Here is a 27,870-nt window from a genome sequence, read left to right on the forward strand (position 1 = left end):
ACCAGAGCTGTGTCTGTGCCAAGACCATCTCCCTTGGGAAAGGAGGAGTTTCCAGACATGCACTGGGTGCTCAGGGTATAATGGGATACATTATCCAGGAGAACGATATTGGAGACCCTAGAGATGTCTTTAGGTGGATTTTAGCTTGGGAACATTTATGGAAAATACTTGGTATTTCGTGAGATCTGGTGCACTTCAAAGGAGAAAAAACTGTTTTCAGAAGTATTTTTACGAGCCTTAGGATTAAGTTCTTTCTGGCAGGTGTGATTTCGTGGCAGCCAAAGGGGTGACAGTCACCTGCAGCAGTGTGACTTCACTGGGGAGAGCTGTGGCAGGGCCTGGGCAGCCCTTCCATCATGAGAGCCTGGGAATTGGGGGTCCTCCCCCCTTCCTGCTGGGGTCACACCTTGCCCCGTGCCCACTGCCAAGGAGGAGCTGCTCCTTACAGACAGAAAACAAGTGTTTAAAGAGTCTTCCACAACATTTGTTGGGTTTATTTTGCTGTTGATAAATAACCAGAGCTCCTGGGTTAGCCATTGGTGCAGCTGCCAGGACTTTAACACCAAAACTGAAGAGTTTGGGTTGCTTCCTTCCACTCCATTCCCACCAGGACCTGTCCCTTTTTCATCAGGGAAAGGATAACTCCTGTAACAGTCCCCCAAAACCAGGGTGCACCCAGGTGATGGCACCTCCAGGGACTGTCACACTGCTTTACCAGGATGTAGTTTATTAAATCAACCTCTTTTCCCTCTGCATGGCAAGAGTTAATTGTGCTAGCATAAGAATATTATTCCACAGGATTATTTAAAAAAAAAAAATCGTTTTTTCTTACAGCAGGGAACATGTCCAGTAATTGATGTGGGAATATTAATGCAATATGTGTGTTATCAATTTAGAAAAGCAGAAGACATATTTCCTTAAGCTTCTAATCATTTATACATATGACCTTCATTTATACAGCAGAAGGGCTCTTCCAGAGAGCTACAATTTGCTTCAGATGTTTAGCTTGGGTATTTTGCTTTACCTTTTAACTGCCAAGTTTGGGATTATTTAGCAGTAAAATTAGAAATGTGGATTTGAGCATGTACCAAAGTCCTGACAGGTGTTAATGGAACTCAAGTTGAATATTTTATTCTTTAAATAGTAAAATGTAAACCTGCATTTGTTTAGCTTTGCCTTCCTGCCAACTGTATCAGGTATCTTGTGTGACTAGAATCACTGTTTTCTGTACATGGTCTTCATGGCAGTTTCCAGGGCCTGTTCCCAGTTCAGCCTGTATTTATAATCCTAACAGATTTCAGCTCCACAGAGAATTCCATAGGCAAATGTGTGATTCTCAACTCACAGAGATAGGAAAGAAAACTCATAATGCAGCATAGTCGGGATTTGAGAATATGCCTAAAAATGCAAATAGACACCTAAGAGGATTTCTCAGAAGGAAATAAAATCCTGGAGGTGAAATTAAAGCAATTTAAGGCAGTTGTGTTAAAAACAAACAAGCAAACAAACAAACCCTAACCACTTAGCCCTTTTGTTTCATTTTTAGGCATTCAGACACCTTTAAAATATTCCTCAGCCCATGGCAATTCAGCAATGTCACTTACTCAGGACAAACTCTGGTTGAGAGGGATTTCTTTTGTGCTCAGTGGTCTCCAGGTTTGCTCAGATTGCTGTGTGGGGCACGCTGTGTTTCAGAGAGGAGCACTGAGTATTCAGGAAAGGATGTAGATACTGGCACAGCACAGGCTCAGCCTTCCTTATCACAGGAGCTGTGCTGAAAGGTGTTTATTGTATCTGCATTTTGAAGTCCATCAGTGGAGACAGTGGCTCCTCAACACCTCCCTGGGACAGACTGGCATCCCCTTTGGAGGCATCTTTTCCTTCTCAGCACCTGAGAGGAAGCCAAAGTGCTGGTCTGACCACTCATGGACACCTGGAGTAGGGGGAAAGAAAGGAAAGAAAGCCTTCCCTGAGTTATTGAAAACCCTGGGTCTGCTGTCTGACCCGCACACTGATCCCGGGTGCTGGGAGGGGAGGAGCTGCTGTGGGGCTCTCAGTTACCATTGCCCTGAGGATGGGAATGTCCTGCTGCCCTTCTGAAATGAAGGGAACCATGCAATGTGGGAAGATGGGTCTAATCCTCCAATGAAGCAGCGTAGTGAGCTCCCTTCCCAGCCCAGTCCCAGGCCAGTGTCTCCACAGGCCATGTCTCTGTATGGTCCCTGTGCCCAGCAGCTCATTCTAGTCCAGTGTCTGCCACACAGGCACACTTGGAGGGCTGCAGACTCTCAGAAAGGAAGGAGAAACTCTGAAATCAAGAAGGCCTAAACTTGTAAGAGTTTTGAAAATTAGCATCATGCTTTTCTTGGTGTCCTTGATGAATTGAAGAAAACTTCGGTATAAGTTCTCATTTGTAAGGGCCAGAAATGCACTTTTAAAGTTGAGTCACTTGGTTTTGAATGAGTTACCGGTGCTGCCGAGAAAATCTGTATTTGCACAGAAGAATAATTTTATTTTCCTCTGGCTTCACCACCACTACAAAAATCGTTTTTCCAAAGGAATGGGCAAAATTCATCTCAGTAGGAATGCAGTAGAAAGCTCAGTCTTGTAAGGCCTTCAACTAGGTTGGGGCTTTGTACAGTTTTGATGATTCAGCCCACAGAGTTGAGACAGGCAGCCTTGCAAGGCTGTGACAGTCTATGGCTACAGCCCTCCTTCTGCTTACCCTGGGCCACTGGACTCTCAAATCACCTCAGGGAGTTTGCAGTTTGCTTTGAAATTTAAGCAGAGGGGAGCTTTTAGTGTAACTCCGCAGATCTCAGAAGGGCTTATCTCAGGAGGGAATATTCCAATGGCTTTGTGCTGTCAGTGAATTAAATTATATAGGTTGGCTATTTTTTCATCTTCTGTTGCACTGACCTAATTTAATACAAATACATTACTGAAGAGCTGAACTAAAATCATGTAGGTCTTAATAAGATCATAACAAAACCCATCGAAATCTTTTTCTCTTATGCAATTTAAATTCAATTTACAGTCACTGTTTATTTTCACATACTTGGTTGTTGTTTTAAGCACTGGGGTTTTTTTTGCACTGCTTGCGTAACTTCGAGCTCTTGCAGTATCAAACCGGTGCTCTTAATGTGCTCTGGAATTTGGCTTTTTGGACTTTTACCATTTAGAAAATGTATCCACAGTTGAAAGGACAGTCTCAGAAGCAGGGCAGCCTTTCCAAAAGCAGCAGCTCTTGCTGCTGTTGGGTGTGCACATAAGAAGAGGAAATGATCTGAGAATGTACTCTGTATCCTTTCCCTGGGAGCACATCCGAGCCCTGAGCAGGCTGGAGCCATTCCTGCTGCACACCTGAGCCTTGGGGCTTGAACATTCCTGTGCCCTGTTGCCACATTGGAATGAGGGCATTACAGGAGCGGTGTTTTGTCATTGAATGCCCCACGTTGGACTCGATGATCACGGAGGTGTTTTCCAGCCTGAACGATGCTGGGATTCTGTGGGCACATCTCATCAGCTCACCTGCAAAGGCCCCTCTGGAGCACAGCAGGACCATCACTGCTGTAGCTTGTGAGGTGCTGCTGCAGGATGGGAACAGAACAAGAATTTTGGTCTTCCATACAATGAAAAGTCTGAGCTTGATTATATTAAAAGCTTTGAAGTCCTGCTGAATGTTTGGCTTTCAGCCCAGCTGGTGGAAAGTGCAGAGAAGTGCCTTTGCTGTTTGAGTGTCAACTTGAAATTAATTTTCTCTCTCCCAGCTTGATCAGCCACTGAAGGTCATCTTATTTCAGTTGTTTCTAAAGTGTCCTGCATACACAGAAGACATGCACGGGGGTAAATGGGGTTTGCATTCACTGGGGAAATGATTTGTAGCTATTTATCAAGTAGTGTTGTAATTTATTAGCTGTATTCTGTTGCTTAGATTGAAAAAGTATCTGACAGTTAACTGGAACCAGCAGTTCCATTTTAATTCCACAGGGTAATAATTTTCTACTATTATTATATATAAAGCCTTACCTCAGTTACTATACATATTAGTTGTTGGGGTTTTTACAGCACCACAATAAGAAACTTGCCAAGCAATAAATTCCATTGAAAGGTTTCTTTGTGTCTTTAGGAAAAGCTTACATGAGATACTTCCCTACTTACATGTAATAAAGGGAAATAATAAGGTACACAGCACACGAGTAACCATTAACTTGTGCTATTGTGTTTTTTGCTGGCTTTATTAGGGATAACTTTCCAAACCATACAGACTCAAACAAGTGCCTTTGCATTTCTCTGATTCTGTCCTTTTAATTTACAGAAAACCTGATTCACACAGATTGTGGAATTAAATCATCACCCCAGCTGCTATGTTTTAAGTTTCCCAAACCTTTGTGAATCATTGTGTGGTTTTGAACAGCCTGGTTGTTGTGACATAAGAATTTTTGTAATTGATCAAATATGTTTAGGATTGGTTGGTTTGTATTTTTAACCAAAAAAAAAAAAAAAAAAAAAAAGTTGTTTTTAGAAGAACTTATTTAATTTTTAGGAAATTGAATTAATCTTGTTTTTAAGTCACGGTTTCCTTTTTGTGTTTCCAACTAATTGCAGCATGGGAATTATTTTGATTTTTATCTCAGACATTACAGCTTTGTTGGGCTTCAGATATGTTTCTAAGTCTTCCTTCAGAAGCCCTGGTTCTTCCTGCTTGGCAGTTGTTAAGCTACCTGCCTCCTTGTTTAATGTTCTGGGGGAGAGTTCTGCCCACTTATGTCTGGGACCAAAAAAACCCAACTATGAGGCATCAGAATAAATAAACAGGACAGAAAGCCAAATGTGGCCGTGATCAGAAACAAAGCCACGTGTTTAGGCTTAGAGCACAATTTGGAGCCTTTCTGCATTTCAGTTCTAGGAGAGGAATGATGAGTCAGTGCTGCCAGGGCTGCTTGGCCACAATTAGTGGGTTTGCAGCTGGCACTGAGTGTCCTTGAGAGGCAGAGAGCTTGAGGAACCCTTGCTAAAATGGGGGGGTTGGGTCACGTAACCCCACGGATCTTGTTCTGCAGTGACTAAAACTTCCTGAATGTCTAAGTTTCATTCAAATTTCTTGAGGACAGAAAGCTAAATTGGATACAGAGTCCCCTTCAAATGCACTAACAAGGTGCAACCAGGCCTTGGAGAAATAAGTGCACTGTTGTAGGCTCTGTGGTTATCCAGCATCAGCCTCTGCGACGGGGAATTTCTGTGTTTGCAGAGGCTGCAGGGCTGAAGAGAGGCACAGGGACAGCAGGGATCCTGATCCTGTGGGGTCCTGGGACTGGGACACAGGCACCCTGTGGGACCTGAGCTGTGTCCCTCATTTCTGGGGAAAGAAGAGACAAAAAAAGGAAAGTACCATCCTCAGCCACAGACTGGGTTTTCAGTGTTGCCGTGTGGCAGCCTGGGTAACTCTGTAAGTGAACAGACATGGACTGATGCAGGGTCTGGACAGCCCTTATTGAGCCCAACTTGCAGTGGTTTGTAAATGAGAAGTCCTTTTTCTCCAGATAGTTTTTCCTTACTGTTCTCCCAGAGCGCCATGGAACACTTCCAGGAGCTCAGCTCTAACAGGCCTGCCTGGCACACACTGGGGGCACCTGGCCCCTTGTGTCCCTCCCAGGAATCATCACTACCCTGGGAAGTGCAGCCCAGTGGGGCCAGGGCCACAGTGACAGGGAACCAAACCACTGCAGGGGACCCCTGTTCCACTGGAAGCCCCTTGGTTTTCTTCTCAGACACGTGGGCTGTTTTAATGTCACAGTGACTGAGGTGTCACTGCTTTGTTAAAATCCCTCTCAGGCATGTTAAGAATGCAGTATCAGGGAGCCCAGTGGTGGTAAGAAATGACAGTACACTTGTTTCCAGTTTTTAATGCTTTCTTGTAAAACTGAAAATACAAAACCAGCTGAGCAAATGTAGATCTTTATATACATGAGGTCTCTGATTAAAAAAATCCTTTCAATTAAAAAAAAAAGAAAAAAGAGAAGACCGAACCAAGAAGTTAAATGAAAATTGATTAAAGGGGACAACATTCTCAAATTGAAGCATACTTTCCAAGAAGGAAAACATCTTCTTTACAAGTTTATTATATAACTTACATTTACAGTTTACTGAGAGAACTTACAAAACAAGCTGCTTGAAATGCTCCTCATTCCCTTAAAGCATGAATTTCAAAGTGCCACAGCAAAGGAACAAGTTCCAATATTATCTCATACAGACTATTCATGTATAAAATGGTTTGGTAAATGTGAGGTGTTCATTTAAATGAGCACATATAGGGATACAGACTAAATAAAAGTACTTGAACAACACGTTTGTTATTACATACTCAGTTACAGGTATAATAAAGGAAACAAGGCCAGCACTGCTCTTAGGTGTCTGTGTAGATGGAAGGAATGTGATTCAAGCAGTGATCAAAGGCACTGTTCTGGAAAAATCCATTCTCATCTGTTCCATTGGAGACCATGTCTTCAGATATGCACTGGGCTTCAGAGATCCCCTCATAGCCTGGAAGAGCAACAAGGACATGGACGTGAGTTAGTGCCACAGTGCAGGAGAGAAGCACAGCCTGGGGCCTGGGATCCCACAGGACAGGCAGCACAGAGCCCACCTTCCACAACTGGAATATGCAGCGGGAACAGCTGAGGGAGCACATGGAACAAGGTGCAGTTTAGCACATGCCTGTGCCTGCCACAGAAAGTCGAGCCCTTACACAGAGTGGGGGCTCCACTGGGGATGGCTGATCTGATCCTTGTGGTTGAAGCACCAGACCTGGCTCCATTCTCTGTCACACAAAGGGGTCTGTGGGGTCATGGGGAAATGACCCTTTTTCCGTGCCTTGGTGGAAAATGAGGCAATTCCTTCTCTTTAGCCTTCCCCTTATCTTTTCCACCTGCCCACACCTCTGCAGGCAGGTGTGCCTGGGTGGGGCTGAGCCAAACTCCGCTGGCACCACAGCAGCAGCCAGGGTTGGATCCTGCATCCTACACAGCCAGTGCTGGCTGCAGGAAAACCTGTCCACTTCACTGTGGCTATTTTGCTGTTAGGTTATGTTTTTATTATTGGAGATCGAATTCTTACATTTCTGCATTTTCCTATGACTTGTTAATTTACTGTTGGTTTACAGGTCAGATTCTGCTGTCTGCAGAAATCTGGCACACAGTGAATGTCCAGAGGTTCTGGAGGACGACCTCAGCATGTTTATCTCTGTCGGGCCAAGTGGAGTGACCAGTATTTTGATAAGTTTTGCGAGTGTTTATGTTATGCTAATTTCTATTTGATGAGCCTGTATACAGGGTGGATACACAACCACAGATGGATAAAACCCAAGATAAGCATACATCCCAGAAATCATTATTAGATTCCAGATAGAGTAAACTATCCGAAGTCCTGAACAGAAAATAAAAATTTATTGACTGTTAATGTGATTCATGGAACAGCTGTTTGCCAGTCACATTTGGCATTCCTGCGAGATGAGATCTCATTTAATATTAATGGTGCTATAAAAGTCTGAAAAAAATTAATGCGTAGCCTTGATGAATCTTGCAAACCTGAATGGTTCTATTTTACACACTAAGAGATGAGATGAGATTTATATATTTCATGCATGTTTATGTTTCAGCCTTTTAAGTATTTGCATGCCTCAATAACCACTCTAAAAACAAAAATACTAAACAGAAACATTTCATGATAGTTTAGGCCTAGACAGAAAAATCAACTGTTGTTGAAGTTGGTGTCTTGCCACAGTATTATTCTTTACTGCTACAATTTCTTTTGGAAAGTTTATTTAGTCTGTTCCTTAAATATTGCAGGCTGTCAATCTAAGCTTGAAATTTGATGTTAACATGAAAAAACCCTATGTTTTAGTCATATCAAACTTATGAGTAACACTAAAGAATTCAAAGTTGAAGCTGAAACTTCATCTTAAATGTTTCCCTTGTGTTGGTTACTGATGCATGCGCTTCCCAGAATGGAACAGCAGACAAATGCATGCACACTTGCTCTGAACAGAGTCTCCTTTAATACAAAACAAACAGGAAAGTCAACTCTAATTTTGTGGTCTGACTCAGGCCCCAGTTCAAAAAGCACTTAAACATATGTTTTCAGTATCCCTCTTAAGCGAGGTGCCCTTCTGAGTGCAGACATGAGGAGAACTTTCTTGCAGATATGTAAGTAAAGATTGCAGCAAATGGTTGTGTTTTATGGCTCTGACAATACTCACATTTTATTTGATTTCAGCAATTCTGTCAATTCTTAATTTTAAAAGTAGAAAAAAAAAAAAAAAAGAACACTAGAAGACTGCAGTACTGTAGTAGTGTAGCCATTATAACTCTGACCTGATTATAAAAGCCTGCCTGAGCACACCTGAGACGTGCAATCAACAGATCACACAAAAAATGTAGGCAGTGCCTCCTCAGCTCTCCTGAATGTGGGAGATGCCTATGGCATCCAGCAGAACGGAGGAGACTTTGTCTATCAGTCAAATACAGCACCATTAAAGAAAAAATCACTTTCTTTCTGAGGTTTTTATAGACTGAAAATGAATTTCAGGGCTATTTTTTACACAAACATGTTTTTGTCATAACATTGAATATAAAATGTGTTCTTTGCCCCTCCTGCTACAAATATCATTTGGGTAATTCCTTATAGGTGGAATAAATTACCTGTTGAAGCTAAAGGTGCATTGAGTATGTGATAGCCATTCTGCCTCAGAGGATTGAAGCAATGGGATTCCCCTGTGAGCACATCACTGCTGACAGACTGGTCCATTGTTCTGTAGCAATCTCCGTAGTGGAAACAGTTTTGTATGGAGTGAAAGCTGCCTTGGTAACCTGAAAGCAGATATTGCACACAATTCAATCCTTCTGCTATGGTACTACCTCCAGTTCTGCCACAGCATTTTATTACTGTTTGGGGGGGGGGGGTATTCCTCAGTTTTAACTTTGGAAAAATGATCATCCTGTTCTATAAAGTGTGTTACAGAAGAGCCTCATCAGACTCGGTCCCACAAGGTGCTGTGGACTGTGATCCCCATCAAGCAGAAATCTCAAGGATGAGCTCCATTTCCAGCAATAGATCAGCTGAACAGAGTCAACAGCACACTTGGTTCCAAGCTAAGTAGTGAGCCCTCCACTGGATCAGGTCCAGGATGCTCGGCTCCTAAGGGAATGTCTTTGTAACGCATCACTGTTAATTCAAGTACAATAATGCAGTTTTAAAATGAAGAGCACTGCTTTGTTTTCAGTTAAGTGAAGTCTCTTCCCATCCAGTATGTGCTGGGCACTGCTGGAGACAGGGTTGTTTATCCAAAACACCTCCACAGGTTCCTCAAACTTCTTTCCCAGACTGCTCTTGATTCAGATGAACCCCCTTTCACTGGACACAGGGGGCCACAGTGTGCAGGTAAAATCGACCTAGAAGTGCAGGACTGACTCCAGATGGTTGTCAGGTGAAGACTGAGTTCAACCAGAGGCTCTTCTGCTTCTGGAAAGTGCTGAAATAGATCCTGCTTGCCTCAGTCATTCTGCTTTTGGGGCATGTTTGACTTTCATCCTCCACGTACTGAACATTTCTTAGATCCTGGGGTTTTTTTTCCCCTAAGTATTGTATTATCAGTACTCAGCAGTTTGGGTTTTGCCATTGGAAGTTGTGAATGAGTAGTTGACAACAAAAGAAGTTATTTAATAGTAAAGGACAAATTAATTGCTAAGGAAGGAATTTTGCAATTTTTAAGTTGCTCCAACATTTAAAAATTTCTAATTTGTTCCCATAAGGATGATCTCAAAGTATGTCACAATATTTAAACCAACCATGGCCTGATTTAATTCTCTTCCTTCCTCCTTCCTCAGTAAGCTCTTCCTTATTCCAGGGGCATTGCACACGAACTGCACATTCCTATGAGCTACGCCTTTTCCTACCTTCTCTGAAATGATTCTCCTTCCCCTAAATGCAACTGAAGTCAACCAAAATAGGCTTAAAGTCTAGCAGAACGTGCTTCAGGATTTTCCTCTAATTGCCAGAAAAAAATATGGAGCTGTTGTCTTTCTTCCCTCAGTCTTACTCAGACTGAAACATTTCCTCAGGAACTCCTGCAGAAGCTCGGGGCAGTCCAGTGAATCCCAGTCACAGCCACGTTTCCCCATTTCCAGCTGACAGCTCGACCCCACTCACAGCAGAGACCCGCCCTGCTGGGCTGCCTGTGCAGCTCTTCAGGCTGTTTGTCCAGAAATTAAATCCCTGTGCCTGTCCCCAGAGCACCTGGGGCTGTGTGGGGTGAATGTGTCCCTTACAATTCCTGCAGTGTGCAAGCTCTCTCCTGTTCAGTAAGATCTCCCACACCTCTCTATGTTTTCCCTCTACTACCAAAGTCTGAGCAAGCAGACAGTACCAGCAAAGCTCGGGGTCTGGTCACTTCATGTTTCCTAAGGTGGCAATAAATAAGGCCAAGTGAGGCAATTCTTGAGTAGAAATGGAATAAAATCATTGAGTGGTGAAAGATTTGCTCCGAAGCTTCCCAGTTCAATAGGTGCTTTGGCAGAATCTGCAAGGATTAGATGATTAATTTCTTGAGAACGTATGATCCCCTACAAAATACCAAAAGTGTTATGTCCATGATTATTCAAGTCCTAAAGGATGACTCTTAGATAAAGACACTTCACACTCTGTACCAAGGCTGCTCGTATTTGCTGCTATGGAGAAGGCAGCCCAAAAATTTGAAAAGCTGAGCATTAAATGATGCATGTCCTTCCTTGGAATAAACAGCCAGCCACCTCTATTTACTGCCTGGAGAGTCTGGCTCAAAGAACCAAGGAGCCCTTATGAGAGGTAGCACAGCCCTCTTTTGATGTGGTTTTAGGCACAGTGCATTACTGATTTGCTTTGATAATTATCCTGACTTTCTGTTTACAAAACACAAACTCTTTGCTGTAAGCCTTCTAAAAATACATCCTTTTGAGATCAGCAGTGAAAAAAAGAGACACTTGGCTTCAAAGGAGGCACAACTGGTTGCAGAGAGCACTTAGACACATTGCTAGAGGAAAAAAAAAAGAACCTTTTCCAGAATGTCTGCTATAGACATCACTCCTAGGGAAGGCATGACGTGTATTTTCTCTATCCCTGTAATGGCTGTCCTTCCCTTGTGCTCCCAGGCTTGCCTTTGTTATATCAATTAAAAATCTGCATGATCTACAGAGCTGGCACAGTGGCTTAGAAAAGCAGAGAGCAGCCAAGCATGACAGACCTGGATTGAAACTAGTCGGATCCAGGGTTTTCCCAAGACCTGTGGGGAAAGGTTATTTTGAAGTGTTTTAAGTTACACTGTCTGAAAATACCTGAAGCAGAGAGCTGCCTCAGAATTAGTCTGGAAAAGAGTTGCCATAAGCAATGAAATCCTCTTTTGGATTGCAGCGTTTATCCCTCAGCACCACTGTGAGATAATCTGAGAAGGCAGAGGAAAAAGTGTTCCTGGAACCACCAAGTGAAGTGAGGGCTGTAGGAAAATCCCGGTGCTACTGCACTGCTGAGTTCACCACATCCTGATTTCTGCCAAGTGCTCCACAGAGAAAATAGAGAGAAATGCCCCTCCCCTGCTCTAACGTGCCTGCAAGGTGGGATAAATGCAGGTATGAAACTAAAGAAAAAACATTGAGTGAGGAAGGGAAAGGGTGCAGCAGGAACACAAGTCAGGTAGAACAAAGCATGACACTAAAAATGGCATTTCTGACCCTTTGTGTTCATTGCATTTAGTTGTGGTTCCTTTGGATTTCTTTAAATGCTTCACTCAGAAAATATGGGGAATTAAAATATGATTAAAAGCCCATAACCAAGCATTCAGTTAACAACCACATATGGCTGATTAAACTAAACAGGGAGCATTTTTTACAAGTTCCTGAAAAAGACTCGCTTCAGGGGTTAAAATACAAAGTAAGCAAGAAGGCTGGTCCAGTGCAGACATCCCTGCTCCTTCTAGAGTGCAAATCTGTAGTACCAACTTGGCAATAAGTGCTTCACCAATATTTTTTTTGCCACATGGGTTTCAGGTTTTCCTTCAGTTTTGATTTAAATCGAGAATTTTCTGAGGTTATTTTCAAGAGAAGAATTTACTAAAAGCCCTGTCAGTTTAAATGATCACTGTTAAATGTTTTATGTACAGTAGATGTAGAAATATAACAGTTCATAAAGGAATAAACTGAGTTCCAAACATAACATTTAGTTAAATTTTTTCTTTGAAATAATTTGTGGCAGAAAAGCTTCACTTAGCCACTTCACACAGTGCACTGGCTGCCTCTGCTTCTCCAAGGAACAGCCTAGAAAACTTCAAGCAGCTTTAAAATGAATGATGTAATGAGCAAATAATTGGAATATGCCTATTAAATGCTGTCTTGTTATGTCATGTCATTTACATGTATTTGCAAATAAATCTCAGCGTTTCAAATTCCATAAAATTTCTGACAAGAAATCATGTCAGGTATAAATAACTACAGGATTCCATTCCCTGCCAGATTCTTTCAGCATGTAATGATTTCCATGTGATCTTACTACAGCTAGGTTAAAACATATAAAAAATGTCAGCTTGTTCTTTCATTATCAATATTTCTGCTACCAGCCTGACAAAGCTGCCATCTCCTAAAAATTCCACATCCACACTGTTTATGTGCTTCTGTACAGATGCCTGGTTCTACATCAGGTTTATGTGGTGTACCTTTTTTTTGGCAAAAATTCAAAACTCCCAAATTATTACAGATTCCATTTGAAAAACATGCTATTAATGAACTGAGAGGCAAAAAAAGAAAAAAAGAAGAAGTAGTGCAAGTACAACTAAGTACAGGTTACAGATAATTGGTTTCAAAGGCTGCTAATCAAAACTGATTTTGGAATGACCATTTCCATAATTAATTTATAATAATACTTCAACATTTGGCCAAAGTGGAAAATTATTGCCTTTTCAAAACCACATGACATAACACTTAGAAAGCAACAATTCATTCAAAAGGAAATGTGGTTTTCTTAAGGAATAAAGTCAATTTATTTAAGTGGTTCAGAACTTGTTCTGTCTATGCATTTGTTTCTGCCGTAGTAATGAGCTGCTAAACTTTCCTCTTGTGGCTTGTAGTTATTTAGCTCATTATAGCAACATAATCATAGATCATTATATGCTATCATAAATCTGCCACTTCTCCCTTACAGAGTTAATCTTTTTAAATTGAATAATCTGTTGAGCATCAGGTTGAGTTAGTTTTTCCTTCAGCACAAATCATTAAATATAATACGCTTTAAACTTTTCAGACTAAGCCTGTCCAACCAAAGAGCAAAAACACTGCTGAGAGAACGAGGGGCAGAGAGAACTGTTGGGATACCCAACCCCATCCCAGCTGGGAGCTGCTCACGGGTTTGTGCTCAGGCTCTTGCAAGCAGACAGATGTCCTGCACACTTCTTTATTGGGAATATTTACCACATTTTAGCAGCTCACCATCTGGATTGCATAACAGATTTCTGAAATATGCAAGCTCCTGTTACTGGAAGAATCTGTGATAATAATATCTCTTGCTAATTTGTGCCACAAAAATTTCAGGAACATTAGTTAGTTCCCACAGCAGAACTCCAGAATAGGTAGTAAGCTCGCAATTAAAAAGGCTGAGTAATTCAGAACAAAAATTGTTTTAAATTAAGCTGTGGGACAGCTGCTTACTGCTCCTATTCCTGTTCTCAAGTCCCACAGGCAGCCTACAGTTGTACAGAGCATATTCACATGTTACTATATAACGTAAAACAAGCTAAACTTCCAAATAATAAATGAAAAAATGTTTGTTTTCTTTGTCTAATTCCATGTCTTGTGCATCACTATGAGTGGACTCAGCAGACCACTGCCAAGGTGTGCCTCAGCCCATTATTTTGGGACTGGATGGCTCTTGCAGGGTCACACTCCAGGCTGGATGACCAGTCAGGGGAGGTGCATGGCCAGCAGCCTTCTACTGAAGGACTTGAATAAATGCAATAAATCTGCTGTTAGGACAGCTTTCCCCATTATGATGACATATCACAGCATGGACCAGTCTGAAAATTTCCATCTGTATGCACATCAATCCAGTTTAAAAACTGGAGTTCCCACTGAAATGCTGACAGTATTAGCCAAACATGAAAAAGAAAAATAAAATCTTTCTCTCCAGCCAGAAATCAGAGGAGTTGCAAAAAAAAAACAAAAAGAGGGAAGAGTTACCTTGAGATCCCTGCTGTACAGACTGGTTGGGAAATGGGGCGTATGGTGTATTTGGAATCCCAGAAAACTGCTGCCCGTTGGGTGACTGGCTGTGTGATGATGGAGAGCCGTGTTTCTGCAAGAGGGAAGGTGGAACTAAAGCTTTCAGGGGGCTGACAAGTGGAGAGATTATGTTGGGAGCAAGCCTAGAAAAAGAAAATACAGAAAAACTTCACATATCACATCATAATATGGCAAAATGAAATACTTGAATGAACTATTTCCCTAATGGCCAAACTATAGAGAAGTCTGTTTTGCAGGTACAAATTATATTGAAAAAAAGGACAACAATGCCGTGCTACCTTCAGATATTTGCCAGGAGGCAAGAGAGTTAGACAAGGAATTCTGTTCCTTTACACTGACTTCTTGCACTCACCGAAACAACAGGATCAAAATGACACCACTCCTCAGTGAGCAACTTAAACACAGCTCAGTTTGATTTAGGATTTTGTGACCTGAGATACATGTCCAGGAAACAGAAGTGGGAAATGAAGCTAGAATGAGTAAATGCAAGTAAATTGTTTAAGTGCCTTCACAGCTTAACGGGGTAAAGCTGTAACCGGGTCAGGCTGCAGCCAAGAGAAAGAGAAGTGTTGGTTTCACTCTGCAGATGAGCAAAGAGTGGATCTGTACAGCTGTGACAAGGGGCCCTGTGCTGCACAGCCCAGTGGTGCCCTGTCAAACAGCACCGGCACCATGGGGAGTTCTCAATACACTCTCTGCTGCCTCCAGAGCTTTTGCTAAACCTAAAAAGGGTCTCTTAGAGCAGCACCAGAACCTTCAGATGCTGCAAAATCCACCTCACTGAGAGCCACCCTGTGGAAACTTCCCAGCTACAGAACCTGAGGAAGAAAAACAAAACAACCTCTGCAGGTTGTGAGAGATGTGACCGAGCTGGAAAAAAATACTGAGCACAAACCGTTGGAGGCAGACAAAAATTAACTAAATAAAAACTTCAGTCTCTCACTGGTGTCTTCCTCTACCCCTGCACAAGCTGTTCAAACATCATAAACCATCACTTCACACGACGGCTTCTTGGAGCAGCTGGACTGACCTTGGGAGCGAGGCTGTGCTCCAGTGAGGGCTAAGCACTACATGGGAGTGTGCAGGAGGTAAACAGAGGGGAACTGTGAATAAATGGTGACAACAGCTTAACCAAATTTAACATGAGAGGCACAGGGACGCTGCCAAAAGCTGTCACAGCGATGCTCTAAATATTAGAAGGGGTTTAAATCAACCGATCCAAGCCCATCCTATGCTCAAATAATTCCATCTCCCAAAACAAGGAAACAAGACCTATAATGCAAACGACAAAGACTGAAACCTCCCCGAACTAAATAGAGGAATTAAACTAGTGTTGTTAAATGGGTGAAGGCAAGGATATTTTCAAGTCAAATAGCAAGAACTGGAAAACAATTTTTGTGAGAAAGATACTCCCTGCGGTAAGTGCTGATCAGTAATACGTAAAATAAAGGGGGCTACTGTCGAATTAAAGGAGCCAACAGGTAAGGAGAAAAATATCCTATTTGTTCTGGTTTGGAAAAGGCCTGGGGCTACAGAGGTGGCAAAAAGGGACCGGGGGGTGCCGGGGCCACCTGTGCTTCACTCAGGTCAGGGACCAAACGCTCTCTGGAGTCCGCGCTGCTGAGGAGCAGATGCAGGGAAAACACCGAGTTCATTTGCGCAGCAGCAGCCAAAGGCCAGGGGCAGCTCCCCTGGGGCCGCAGCGTTTCCTCGAAGGGCTCAGCGGAGCCGCGGCCGGACTCGGGGAGCTGTCGTGAGCCGCATTCCCTGCGAGCGCTCTGCGGGCCCGTGTGTGCAGAACTGCCGCCGGCCGGGATCGGCCACGGCCGGGATCGGCCACGGCACAGCCCGGCCACAGGGACGGACACAAACATCGTCCCAGCAGCGCCCTTAGAAGCCTGGAAATGCTTCTATCTGAAAGGAGATTAGAAAGATTGCTGTTGTTTTCGTTGGAAAGACGATAGCTAAAAGAGCTCATGATAGTGACATTTATATGGGTAATGACCACACACGCATTTAAAAGAGAAACAAAAGACGTACTAAAACCTCCAATGCCGGGATGAGCCAGAAACCACTGTGAACAGGGGAGGGAAATGCTTCTGGGGAGCGAGTCCTCTGCAACTGCCTGTGTTGGGTTTCCTCTGCCTGCTCTTGGAATGTCTTGTCCTGGCTACTGCTGGGAAACGCAGCACCCCATAGAGACCTGCCGGGCTGCTCCGAGTGCTTTGTTAGTGTTAGGATGGGCCAACGTGTTTCTAAATTCTGTGCAATCACGCTGCTCGTCGAACAAAAATGGTACACTTAGGTATCCAGCTGTGGGAATCCTGAAAATCCCAGCTTCCCTACCCAGTTTAACTACTCCCAGAGGCTACTTAAATCTCAACCATGGGAGAAGAATTTAAGTTTTTGCTGTTCTTTTTAAAGCAGTGCTTGTCCCCACTCACACTGCTGCATTCCTGTTTTTTTCCTGTGTGTGAGCTCAACAGGGTTTGTGCCTCGAAACCTTTGAGATGAGTGTTCAGGAGTGGTGAGGTCCCTGCAAGGCCAGAGGGGCGCAGGCCCTGCTCCAGCTGGGAATGCTGAGCAGTGTGTGGAGCTGCCAGCTCGCTGCTCCCGCCGGGCACGGCTGCCCCGGCTCTGGAGCTCAGCAAACATTGCTGGCCATGGGCAGCTGTATCCTAGGAGCAGGAACCTGAGCTGAAACCCTGCTTGAGCATCGCTGCCTCCTCTGCATCAACAGAGTTTCACAGAGCTGAGCAGCTCACCATAAAACTCTGCTGTGTTCTGCTCGGGCTCTCGCAACAAGGAATTTAATGTGTTTCCTGGAAGTTAAGGCACAGTTCTCAGCTAGGAAAGAACTTTGCTCAGCAGAAAAATCTGACTATGTTAGCACAAGTGGCCATCATGGGGATCTGTGTCCTTAAAATATTCATCACAGTCCCTGCAGCTCAAGCTGGTCTCTAAAATATTACCCTGTGTGTGTGTGTGTGCATGCGTGAATGTGCTCTGGCATGCTCAAGGGGAGATTTTCATCAGTGAAACTGTCCGGGCTCCAGTGCCGTGTTTTTAATTCTCTCCTGAATATCTGCCTACTAATTAGGTTGCTGTGATACTTAGGTTGTTAAAAGAGGAGGAATCATTCCTGGTACAAATTAAACAGATTATGCATTAGAGCCTAAAAGGTGATGCCTTCTGTGTGGAAGGTGAAACACTGAAAGACTTACAGCAGGAACTCAGCTGGATACACTAAAATTCCCAGGCAGTAGCTCAGGCATGTGTGTTTCAATAACTAATAGCCTGCACATTTCCTGTTAATGCTGTACTACAACCACAGTTTGCTTTGGTTTGGATAGTAATAATAAATATATACCATATATTTTACCTTAATTGTAACTTGCATAATTCAGTAAATTTGCAGGTCCTTTGGGGCCTTTTTATATATATCTGTGCCGATTTACAGCTATATATAAAGAGATATAAATACTCTCACAGGCATGAAAAAAAAAATCCATATCCTTCCTTAATTCATTACATTTGAGGGCTCCTGGCTCTATGGAATATTTCTGTTGAGGGCCATACAAGGGTGTGATGGAGGAGCCTCCCCTCCACCCTGTCCAAGACAGAGGAGCAACAGGACACGCACCACAGAGAGAAGGAGCTTGGCCAGAAACAAAAGGAACATTTTGCTCACACAGCATGCCCTGGCCTGTGCCATTCACAGCCACAGGAGCCATAGAATCAAACAAAATACCTATTTTTTTACAAAGGGATTGAATAATTTAATGGCCAAAACCAACATTTCCATGCTAAGCGAGGGGTAATCACATCTTGTGCTTCAGGATGTAAAGTGATCGCCCACGGAGGCGGAGAGGAATTCTGCTCTCTTCCCTCACCACACAGCTCAGGGTGACTGACCATGTGCTGGGGGCCTTTTCCAGTTCCCCCTGAAGCACCACTGGAGGATGGTGCTGGAGACAGAATTCCTGTTTGAGGGAGCCAGGATTTCAGGTGGGATTGCAGGGCCAACGCTTCCTCTGAGGAGGCATCAGCAGGCAATCAAGAATAAAAGGACTACTCAGAAAAATCTTACGTGATTCATACACACAACCAAAAGGAAACTTCAGGAAAATTGAGCCTAAGTCAGTAACCACCTTGTCTGTGGCACTGTGCACATTTCTGCACCAACACTGACTGAAAATGCCCAGCTCCACAGCCCTTCCCACAGGAACTCCTGCAGTCAACTAGGATTCTACCCACAAAGAATCATGAGACCAAGTGTCAGTCATGGACAACAAACCAGAGTTCGTCAGTTCTACCGGAAAGTGTTTGTCACTCACATCAATGGGAATGCTCAGAAATCTGGGTCCTAACAGAAGGACTTTTTAAAAGGGAAAATTAGAAGTCAAAACATAGAATAAACTGATCTTCCTCTCCCTTTGTAAGTGCAAACCTCAGGAATCTCAATAAATCCCAGTAAAACTTTTTATATAAACTTTCTTGTGATAACGCACAATATAACAATTTATTTTGGATGGTGGAAGTTTATATTAAATTGTAAGTAAGGCCGTCTGAGGGAACTACCTGTGTATGCCATGAGCTGACAGGGACCTACAGAAAACCCTCCTAAAGGCAACAAGTACCATGAACTTTGCTTTGGAATTATTGATCCTGTCTGCACTCTCAGCCTCCCCAAGCAGGCAGGGATGTTTAAGGATCTCTGTATTCTCCCAATGCACACCAAATGTCCTGTTTCAATACCAGTGCAACGTAAAGAACCAAAAAAAATACATACAGGTGGACGTGGATTGTTCTGAGATTTCCATCACTATGTCTGGATAGGTGTGTGCTATATATCCACAGTGCTTAGTCTGAGGAAGAAATAGATTTGCCCTCTGTTTCAGTTTTTGTTCAATACCACTTCCAGGACAAATAAACAGAATAAGAAATTATAAAGCTCCTTTCAGGATAAGAGAGCTTGACTAGACCTTGACTGCCAAACACTACATACAGTATACTTGGTAAATACTGAGTAGAACTGAAAATTGAAAAATAATGAAAATAAATTCAAACTAAGATTTTTGAATTATAAATAGGAATGAAGTATAACTGCAAATGGAAGTATGTAAGACAGGGATGTTTCCAATATGAAAACTGTCTAGATTTGTTTTTTTTTTAATGGCATGATGGCTTGATTGGCAGATTCCTCAGCTAGTCAAAGAACCTCAACCCATATCCCATTGAGTTCAGTGGAAACGGGACCAAATCCAGGCTGAAAAACATCTGTCCTTTATGTCAAATAATTTTTTGTATATTTTGGATTATAAGGCCGTTCTGTAACAATTCCATGCACAGCAGCACTGCCAGATCCAACAATTGTGATTTTTGAGAATCATGTTTTAACTCAGATTAACATGAAGAAAAATAGCAAACAAAGCACCAGAGTAAGAAGCACAAACCAAAGCAGCTCCACATTTTATCTGTAGCCACTTACAGGAACTGAGAGTTTCCATGAGATGAGGTTGTCCCACAAAACCCAGCACACCAGCCAGTTCATTCATAAAATCTCTCCCCCAAGCATTATAGTCACTGATACTGTGAGAAAGTCCAATTCAGTTCCAGGACCAGGAGATTATTTTTTTTAATGGAAAAAAAAAAAGTTAACACGGATTTTCATCTCTTCCCATAATATTAAAAATGATGTGTAAAGCTCTGCTAATCAGGTCCCTGGATAGAGCCCAATCTCTGGCCACGTGTTTCTGTTCTGGGTCTTGCCCTACGGGAATTTCTGTCAGCACATGCTCAGGAAACAGTTACACCGTTCACTCTTTTGGACTTTTTTGTAAGACAGACTCTATCTGAAGTTTGGTGAACCTTTGCACTAATCACTGCCAGGTGCCTCTGGCTATGTTTCTGGAATGCAAGGAATCTTTTCCTTCTCTCCCTCTTTCCTCCTTTCTCCTCTTCCCCCCCTCTCCCTGATATATAATAAATCCTTCAACACACATCCCCTTGCTGGGCATCATTGCATTTCTTACCTTTTCCAATAAACAATGAGCACCCACGTCCTGAGGCTGTGCCACGGGGCTGTGACTCCAAGGCACTCCAAGGTACAACACCGTGTCTCTGGTTTTCCCAGGAGCATGGCCAGAGGCTCTGTCCCTGCTCTGCTGCAGCTGCAGCCTGTGACACCTGTGACACACCTGTGTATGACACCTGAAAATAGTGCCCAGGCAATGGCAGCCTTTTTCTGGCTTTTAGACAAATACAAAATGCTCATTTTCACTCAGAATGCTGCCTTGGGTTACCTGGATCCAGTTCTGCACCTTCGCTCACCCACACTCTGAGCTGAGTCCACAAGTGCAGGAGCTGCTCAGCTCTAAGGAGTAAGAGGGGCTGCATAAATATTATGGAGAACACTATCCACAGGAACTTTGATGTGACTGAAGAGTTGTAGGTCATTTAATTGCTTTAGAATATTTTTAGTGATGCCAGTAACAGTGCTATGAAAGCAATCTCATGTTCAGAATCACAAAGGAGCCCTAAGAGTCCTCTCCTGGTACACTCAGGGGTTTTCTGTGTGGGCCTGCTCTTGGGCCCAGAGGGGCTTCCTGAAATACTGCCCGTCTGCTCTAAGAAACACGTGCAAGTCTGAGTGGGGCACAGAACATAACTCAGTGTTTGTCACACGTTTCATCATCTGCACAAGCCCACAAAACACACAAACACATTCATTCTGTGTCAGATGAGTATCTCTACAATTGTTCTGACCCGAGATCCACAATTCCTGCAGAGCAGTTCCTCATAGGGATCATTATGGGAACTGTGCCACTACAATGGATGTTTATATTTATAAGGGCTTGTTTAATAACCTCTGAAATGAAGCTGATGAATTGCTACAGTGGAAGTCACTACCCATGAGTCAGATTTGAAAAATTATTCCTGCCTACAATCTAGCAGGAAAAGGTATTTTGGAGTGAAAGAAAAGCCTTATTAATATGGTCAAAGAAATATCAAATCATATTTAAATAAAGAACAGTGCCTTAGGTTCAAGTGATTGGCAGGAAATCAATTACGAAGACATATAATCAAACACAGAGACTGCCTACTCCAGATTGTCTGGCATATGCTGTATGCTTGACTGATTTATCTTATTTCAGTCATTTAAGGTCATTATTCTCTGGCAAACTGGCAGCAAGATGCCTCCAGGTGGGTTCTGTACAGGTACTGATGTCTGCAGTCTTCAGGTTTGCCAGGTAGAACACACTACCCAATAGTGGGAGATGTTAAAATCCCTTCATTATTTGTTACACCGTGATAAACTCCTGTGTTTGGTGTATATGGTTTGCATCAAACTGCAGCAGTTTTGCTTAAAAAAACAAAACAACATTTGGAAAAAAAGAGAAAAAAAAAAGGCTTTACAGATGTTAAGTGGAAATTTAACTACAGATAAATCCAGTCATGGCTAAAATCATTAATGGAATGCAAAGAGGTCTGGCTAAATCCATCTTAAATGCTTTCTGAGTTACTCTGACCATCTCCTTTAACCTCTCACCTTCTCCTGTAACCCTCTGATTTCTCACTCAGTTTTCCTTACAGTGTCTCCTCTGGGCAGACACCATGGGCCTTACTTTGAGAGGCACTGGTGGAGGCTCTCCTGAGTGTCAGCTCAGCTCTTGCCAGTCCAGACCTTTCAGAAACTCAAATGAAACAGTTGCCCACCTATTTCTGCTGATGGACAAACAATATCTACCCCAGCATCCAGCACCAGGGTATCCTTAAGCACATAACTGTTGAAGTAAGCCTTTGCAAATGCTAATTTTGCTTTAAGGGGAGGGGGGAACCTGTATAAGCCTATCTGGACATGATTATGAATGAATTCTGATCACATTTTCTACAATGAGATGAATGACTTGGGATTTGAGTGCAGATGCTTTTAATTAGTGATTTTCTTTGTTTCGTGGGGCTCAGTGCCGCACCTGTACATTGTTCTCTCTGGACAGATGTACTGATGCCCCTTTTGCGTGCTCAGATCCGTAACACTGAGATAAATTATGAAGGGTTCTTGGCTTCCTCCATTGAAAATGTTTTCAGCTGTCAGAGATATCTGTTTCTTGTTACTGGTTTTAGTGCTTTTGAAGGGAAGACTAAACCACTGACTTGTGTATTCTGTTATAAATGAAGAGTATTCTCCAATGGAATCCATGGAGAAAGAGAGATGGATCTCCTTGGTCTGTTAGAAAATCTCTGCAGGTATTTAGTTCTCCGAAGTACTTCTAGAGAGTAAAAGTTTCTTTCCTACAAAGATTGTAACAGCGTGTCAGTTCCGAGTCCACTGATTTATATGAGCTCACAAACTTAATTTCAAAGATTAATCAATAAACAGGATTAAAAAGAATCAGATGTAAGTGGCTAAGACACATAATTGTCTCTTAAAGTAATGAGAATTAAGAGCACAAATGTGTTTTCCTACCTGGCCTGGATCCTGGCAGCTCAAGGAGATAGCACAGGAAAGAATCTCCCCCATGTAACTGACAAGATTTTATCTGTGTGTTTAGTTTCAAGGTTAAAAATATCAGGGATTTCAAATCTGGTGTTGAGCAGAAGGGAGGCTCTGTGTACCTCGTGTTACTTCACATAAAAAGAAGTGAAGGACTAAGTTTTTAACAGAGAACTCTTTAAACTGAAGTACTTCTGTGGTATTTGAAATAACAGGTGCTAAGAAGCAAGCAAACAAAAACTCTGATGTTTTAGCGCTGTGATTAAAATGTCTCTTTTCACTTGATAGTTCTTAAATCCCATTGCTTGTGATTTTCCGTGGAGGTTAGTGTCACTTCAGGGGGGTCTGGCCCCTGGTTTGAGCTGGCTGCAGTTGGCTGGGGAGAAGTCCAGGCAAAGGGAGCTGTGTGAGCCCTTCACTCTAACCTTGCTTAGAGCCAATCCTTTATGTTAAGCGCTCACCAGATTTGGCTCAGAGTCCTCATTAATCACCACCTCTGCACATCACAGATGTCTTAATCCCACTACTTCTTCATTTACTGGTGTGTTTACAGAGCAGAAATGACCTAAATTACCACAGGAGTAAAAAAAAAATGGTTTCACTTTCTTTTCCCTTGGAGACACATCACCCTACCAATCAAGTCATTATTTGTCAGTGCCCCAGCTCCTGTTGGGAACAGAAGTGCTGTTTGTCACAGCAGCACAAGTGACAGAGAGCCTCAGTCACACACACAGGCATCGTGTTCAGGCCCTACAAAGTGACCTTGTTGGGCCATTGCACTAAATTGGTGCAAATCCCAAACTTGGTGCCACCACTCAAACTCACTTAACTTCAGTCAGATCAGTTTCATTAAAGCTGATAATTCATCACACTGAATGCTCTAAATTGCAATTTACAGAGATAGTCTACAAATGAAACTAAGTACATTTTTAGATGGCTTGGATAATAACAGCTAAAAAAATAGTAGAAAGCAAGCCAAGTGCAACATTCACCCAAGATTTAATACTAAAAGCTGTTTTTCTGTCCTCAATCTGCTACAAATCAAAATAGACTATTTTTGCAATGGGCAAAATGAAACCCAGTTTGACATTATACATGGCAAATGCTACAAGAAATGCTAAAATAAACCCTTGCTACCTGAAATAAAAAATAAATATACATTTTAACCCGGATCATGCCAAGCCCACTTTCTGCATCCTGAAGTATTTCTCAGCCAACCACTTTTAGCTAAATTAATATCAATATAAGTAATTTTTTTAGTGTAGCATACACTTCATTCCAGATTTTGAAAAAATATGTTCCATATTGAATAAAGCCAGTATAAATACATTTGGTAATGAGGTCAGATTTTGTTAGAACATTTTCAAGTGAATTAGATAATTTTGTCAAACTATTTAAATGTCTCAGCAAACCATTTGGGAAAATTGACTGCTGCACTTGGTATTGATTTTGGCAAAGGACAGTGTAACACAGGGCTTTTTTTTGTTAAAAAAAAAAAGAAAAAGCCTTTAAATCAAATTCTGAATCTCATGTCAAACTTGAGCAGACTATTTGTACTCTGCCTCATGTAGTTTTTGGCATCTTGCACATTTGATGACTCAGTAATTAGATTTCTTGATAGTAATCACTTGGTTCCTGCCACAGACTGCACGATGTGATCCAGCCTTGTCATGGTCCTGATCCACAGGGCAGGAATTCTCTGTGTTTGCTCAAACCCAAACACTGACAAATGAGGCCAAAGCCTCTGTGTGTGCCAGAGAGCTGCAGCAGTGCCCGTGGAGGGGTTCCCTTCCCACTGCAAAGCTCCTGCACCTTCCAGGAGGGATGGCACTGCCACGAGCTGGCCACGGGGGAGCCCCCCATAATCCAGGGGCTCCAAGCATGTGAGTGTGAAGTGATTTTGAATGGATGGATGCTTTAAATAAAACTGTGCTAAATGAAACTCAAGGGCAATTAATTAGTTCACACAAAGTTTCTGCACTTGCAATTAAGATGTCATGTACAGGCTGCATTTCAGCAGTAATGAATAATGTAAGCATAAAGCGTTAAATACAGCAGAAGGATCTTGGACTGGGAATGACGATGCTGAATGAAGATTATTTTGAGTTTCGAAAATGGTATTTGAGATGCTGAAAAATTCCAAGTAACTATGTCATGAAACTGGATGCCCTGTTTTAAAGTAACTATTCAGAAATACATTCCAGTCTCCATTCCCTGATGTTTGGCTCATGGTTAGGAATCTGTTATCTCACTCCCACAATTTGTCATAGGATATTTGGGCAAAGACTTCACTTAGGTACATGAGCACTGAGATAAGAAATCAGCACTGTTGTCTCCTCCAAGAAAGAACCTGCACTGCACTGAAGCTGGGATTGGCAGAGACAATTCTGATGGAAACTCTGGCTGCCTGCAGCAGGAGCTCAGTGAGAGGCTCAGCCCACTGACCATGCTGCTCCTGCTGGAAGTGCTGTCCTCTGGAATGCAGACACCGGGGGCAGGAATGGGAATTCATCTGGGAGCTTCCAACCCCTCAAACTGGAAACTTGTCTGTTGCCCTCATCATGGTCAGGCCTCTGCTTTCATTTCTTATTAGCAGCACCAGAACACAAAGTGCCTTAGAAGCAAATCCACCTTCCTGACAGCCTGCTAAATCCTTCCCCATAGCATATCCTTACTTTATTTCATTCTTGGTTGGGATTTTTTGCCTTAACTCCCCTAGGAACCAACTCCAAGAGGAAACAGCTGAGCAGCACACTGGGAGCAGTCAGAGGGAGGGATCCCACTCCAACAGGCTCAGGTAGTCCCATTCTGCAGGGAAAGAACGGCTCATGGATGACCTTCACTTTGGAATGTTTGCCTCCATTCCTCCAATTTGCTCTACTGCCTTCTCTGCTACAGAAAACGTCCTGAGGTTTTCTTCTGAAAAAAATCTGAAGTAATTTCCAGTGCCTCCTGTTGGCTGTGACTGCCATGGGAATGAGTGTGCCGACAGGAAATACAAGGTCGGGAATGTGGCAAGGCAGGGAAGGAGAAGGGCTGGACACAGGCATTTTATGGGACAAGGACAGGATAAGTTTGTCCATCATACTGGGAGGGGGACACTGGTACCTGCTGCCAGCCAAGGTCAGAAGAGAAGGCTGAAGGAGCAGAGGGTACAGAACCTCAGCCTGCTGCAGAATTCATTCCCCAGTTAGGAAAAGAAGAAGGATTAATTTGCTCCTAATTGAATTTTCTCAATCAGACTGTTCTCCAACCACCCCAGGTCTAAATTTCCTTACTGTACCTCTTCCACGCCACACACACTCTGTCTTCTGCCCTTTGCTTAAAATTCTTCTGGGCTTTCCTTGCCCCATATAAAAGAAGGGAAAGGTCAGTCACTGGACTAGGATGGGAAAACTCTGCATTTAATTGCTGTATTTGCTAAAGGACACCAACATATTCCTAGGAAAAGAAAATCCCTTTAATCTCTCTGTATCTTAAATTCCCATCAGCAAAGCCAAATCAGAGTCCTTTCCCCATCCCAAGTGCTGGGAAGTGAAACTGTAAGTATCAAGCTGAATTTGCATGAGGCCAGGCACCAAAAAAATCTGAGTAAAAAGGTTAGAGCAGAGTTTTGTGGCTTGCAGAGATTCTTTACTGTTGAGAAGATGTTATGAGAGCCTTGAGCAAACGGTGCTTTAGAAATATCACACCCTGTAGCCATGCAATTGTATCCATGCTGTAGCAGTGCAATCCATACAATCAGTGGGATTAAACACTCTTCCCTGATTAGGATCTGGCTGGGTAAAGCCTGCTGCTCAGAGGTGCATTGCAGAAAACCTTATCAGGGAGCAAGGAAGTGAGAAAGCCCGTGGCTCTGACACTGAGTGAGTCTTACTAAGGCAAACACAGCCTGATTCCTGAGTGAGTCATAGTTCGGGTTTTACCCTTTGAGAGGTTTCTCATGTTAGCTGAGAAAAGTTCTTTGTGCTTATCCAAACCTACGAGAAGTCATCCAGCAAGAAGTAAAAAACAAAATTAAAATCTAAATGTAACTGCATGCTGTGAAGAAAAAAATCTCATTGTGTTTGTCAAGGACAAGGCCCTGAACAACCTGATAATGATGTCCAAGTTTGCCCTGCTTTGCACAGGGCACGGATGACAGGCCCTCCTGAGGTCCCGTGAAAACTAAAATAGTCCTTGATTCTAAAATAAACAGAATTGCTTCGTTTGGGCCAGCGTTTTCTTTTGAACAGCATCCATGCAAAGTAAAATAAACAATTCATGATCCATTATCATGCCAGACAGGCCCAGCACGTTTCACATCACACACATACCCGTCCCTGGCACTCTCCAGCGGCGACTGGTGGTGATGTGGGCTGGACAGGGCAGAGTCGAGGGGAAGGTGCCTTGAAGGAATGTCGTGAGGAGGCGGCAGCACAGCTGGGGAGGGGCCGTTGTGGTTGGTGCTGGATCCACTGTACATGCCTGGGAGCACACAGCAGTTGGCAAAACAAAATAAGCAAGGAAGCATCAGTAAGACCTGCAGAGTCTCCAGCTCCTTCCCTGTCCCCAAGCCACAACCCCAGAGCAGAGCCCCAGAGTGTCAGTGAACACCCCTGTGCCTGAGCAGCACTCAGAGCTGTGCCATGGTACTTTGACATGAGGGTGTCTCCTCTCTGACCTGCCCAGGTGCTCCAGGTGTTCCTGGACTCTACAGAGCTGTAGAACCCTTCTGACAGCCACGAGGGCTTGGTGGGACTCCCACCCTGCCTTTCCCGTATTTGTGAGAGAGAACCTGCACTGCTCAGGGGATGGAGCTCACACAGCAAAGCAGACCATGGTGCCCTGGGGCTTTGCGGCTCATTTCAAACCCTCTAATTTGACTTTCCATTACTAAGGTGCTGGACATCACAGACCATTTACAAATATCACACATTGATACAAATGAAACCCCCATAAATTAAATGCAAAGAGGAACAGGGAGAATTTTTTAATGAGATCATGAGAACAGGTTCACTAGTACGGAATTACTGAAGGAGTGTGGATGTACCATTTTTGGGGACTCTCCTCTACCAT

The 27,870-nt window shown here is 43.0% G+C and overlaps 1 protein-coding gene across 1 annotated transcript in view; it reads right to left on the reverse strand.

Annotated features, from left to right (window-relative positions):
• Positions 1-5,903: 5,903 nt before the first annotated feature.
• The window catches only part of GLIS1 (GLIS family zinc finger 1), a 178,188-nt gene continuing 156,221 nt past the window's right edge, over positions 5,904-27,870 (reverse strand). The window contains 4 exon segments of the mRNA XM_066192848.1: positions 5,904-6,543; positions 8,700-8,867; positions 14,253-14,437; positions 27,129-27,279. Coding sequence (XP_066048945.1) covers positions 6,407-6,543; positions 8,700-8,867; positions 14,253-14,437; positions 27,129-27,279 — 641 coding nt within the window. The 3' untranslated portion in view covers positions 5,904-6,406.

The sequence above is a fragment of the Chamaea fasciata genome, unplaced genomic scaffold, assembly GCF_029207755.1.
Source record: "Chamaea fasciata isolate MVZ Bird 193981 ecotype frontalis unplaced genomic scaffold, bChaFas1.0.hap1 SCAF_10, whole genome shotgun sequence".
Taxonomy (NCBI): Eukaryota; Metazoa; Chordata; class Aves; order Passeriformes; family Sylviidae; genus Chamaea; species Chamaea fasciata.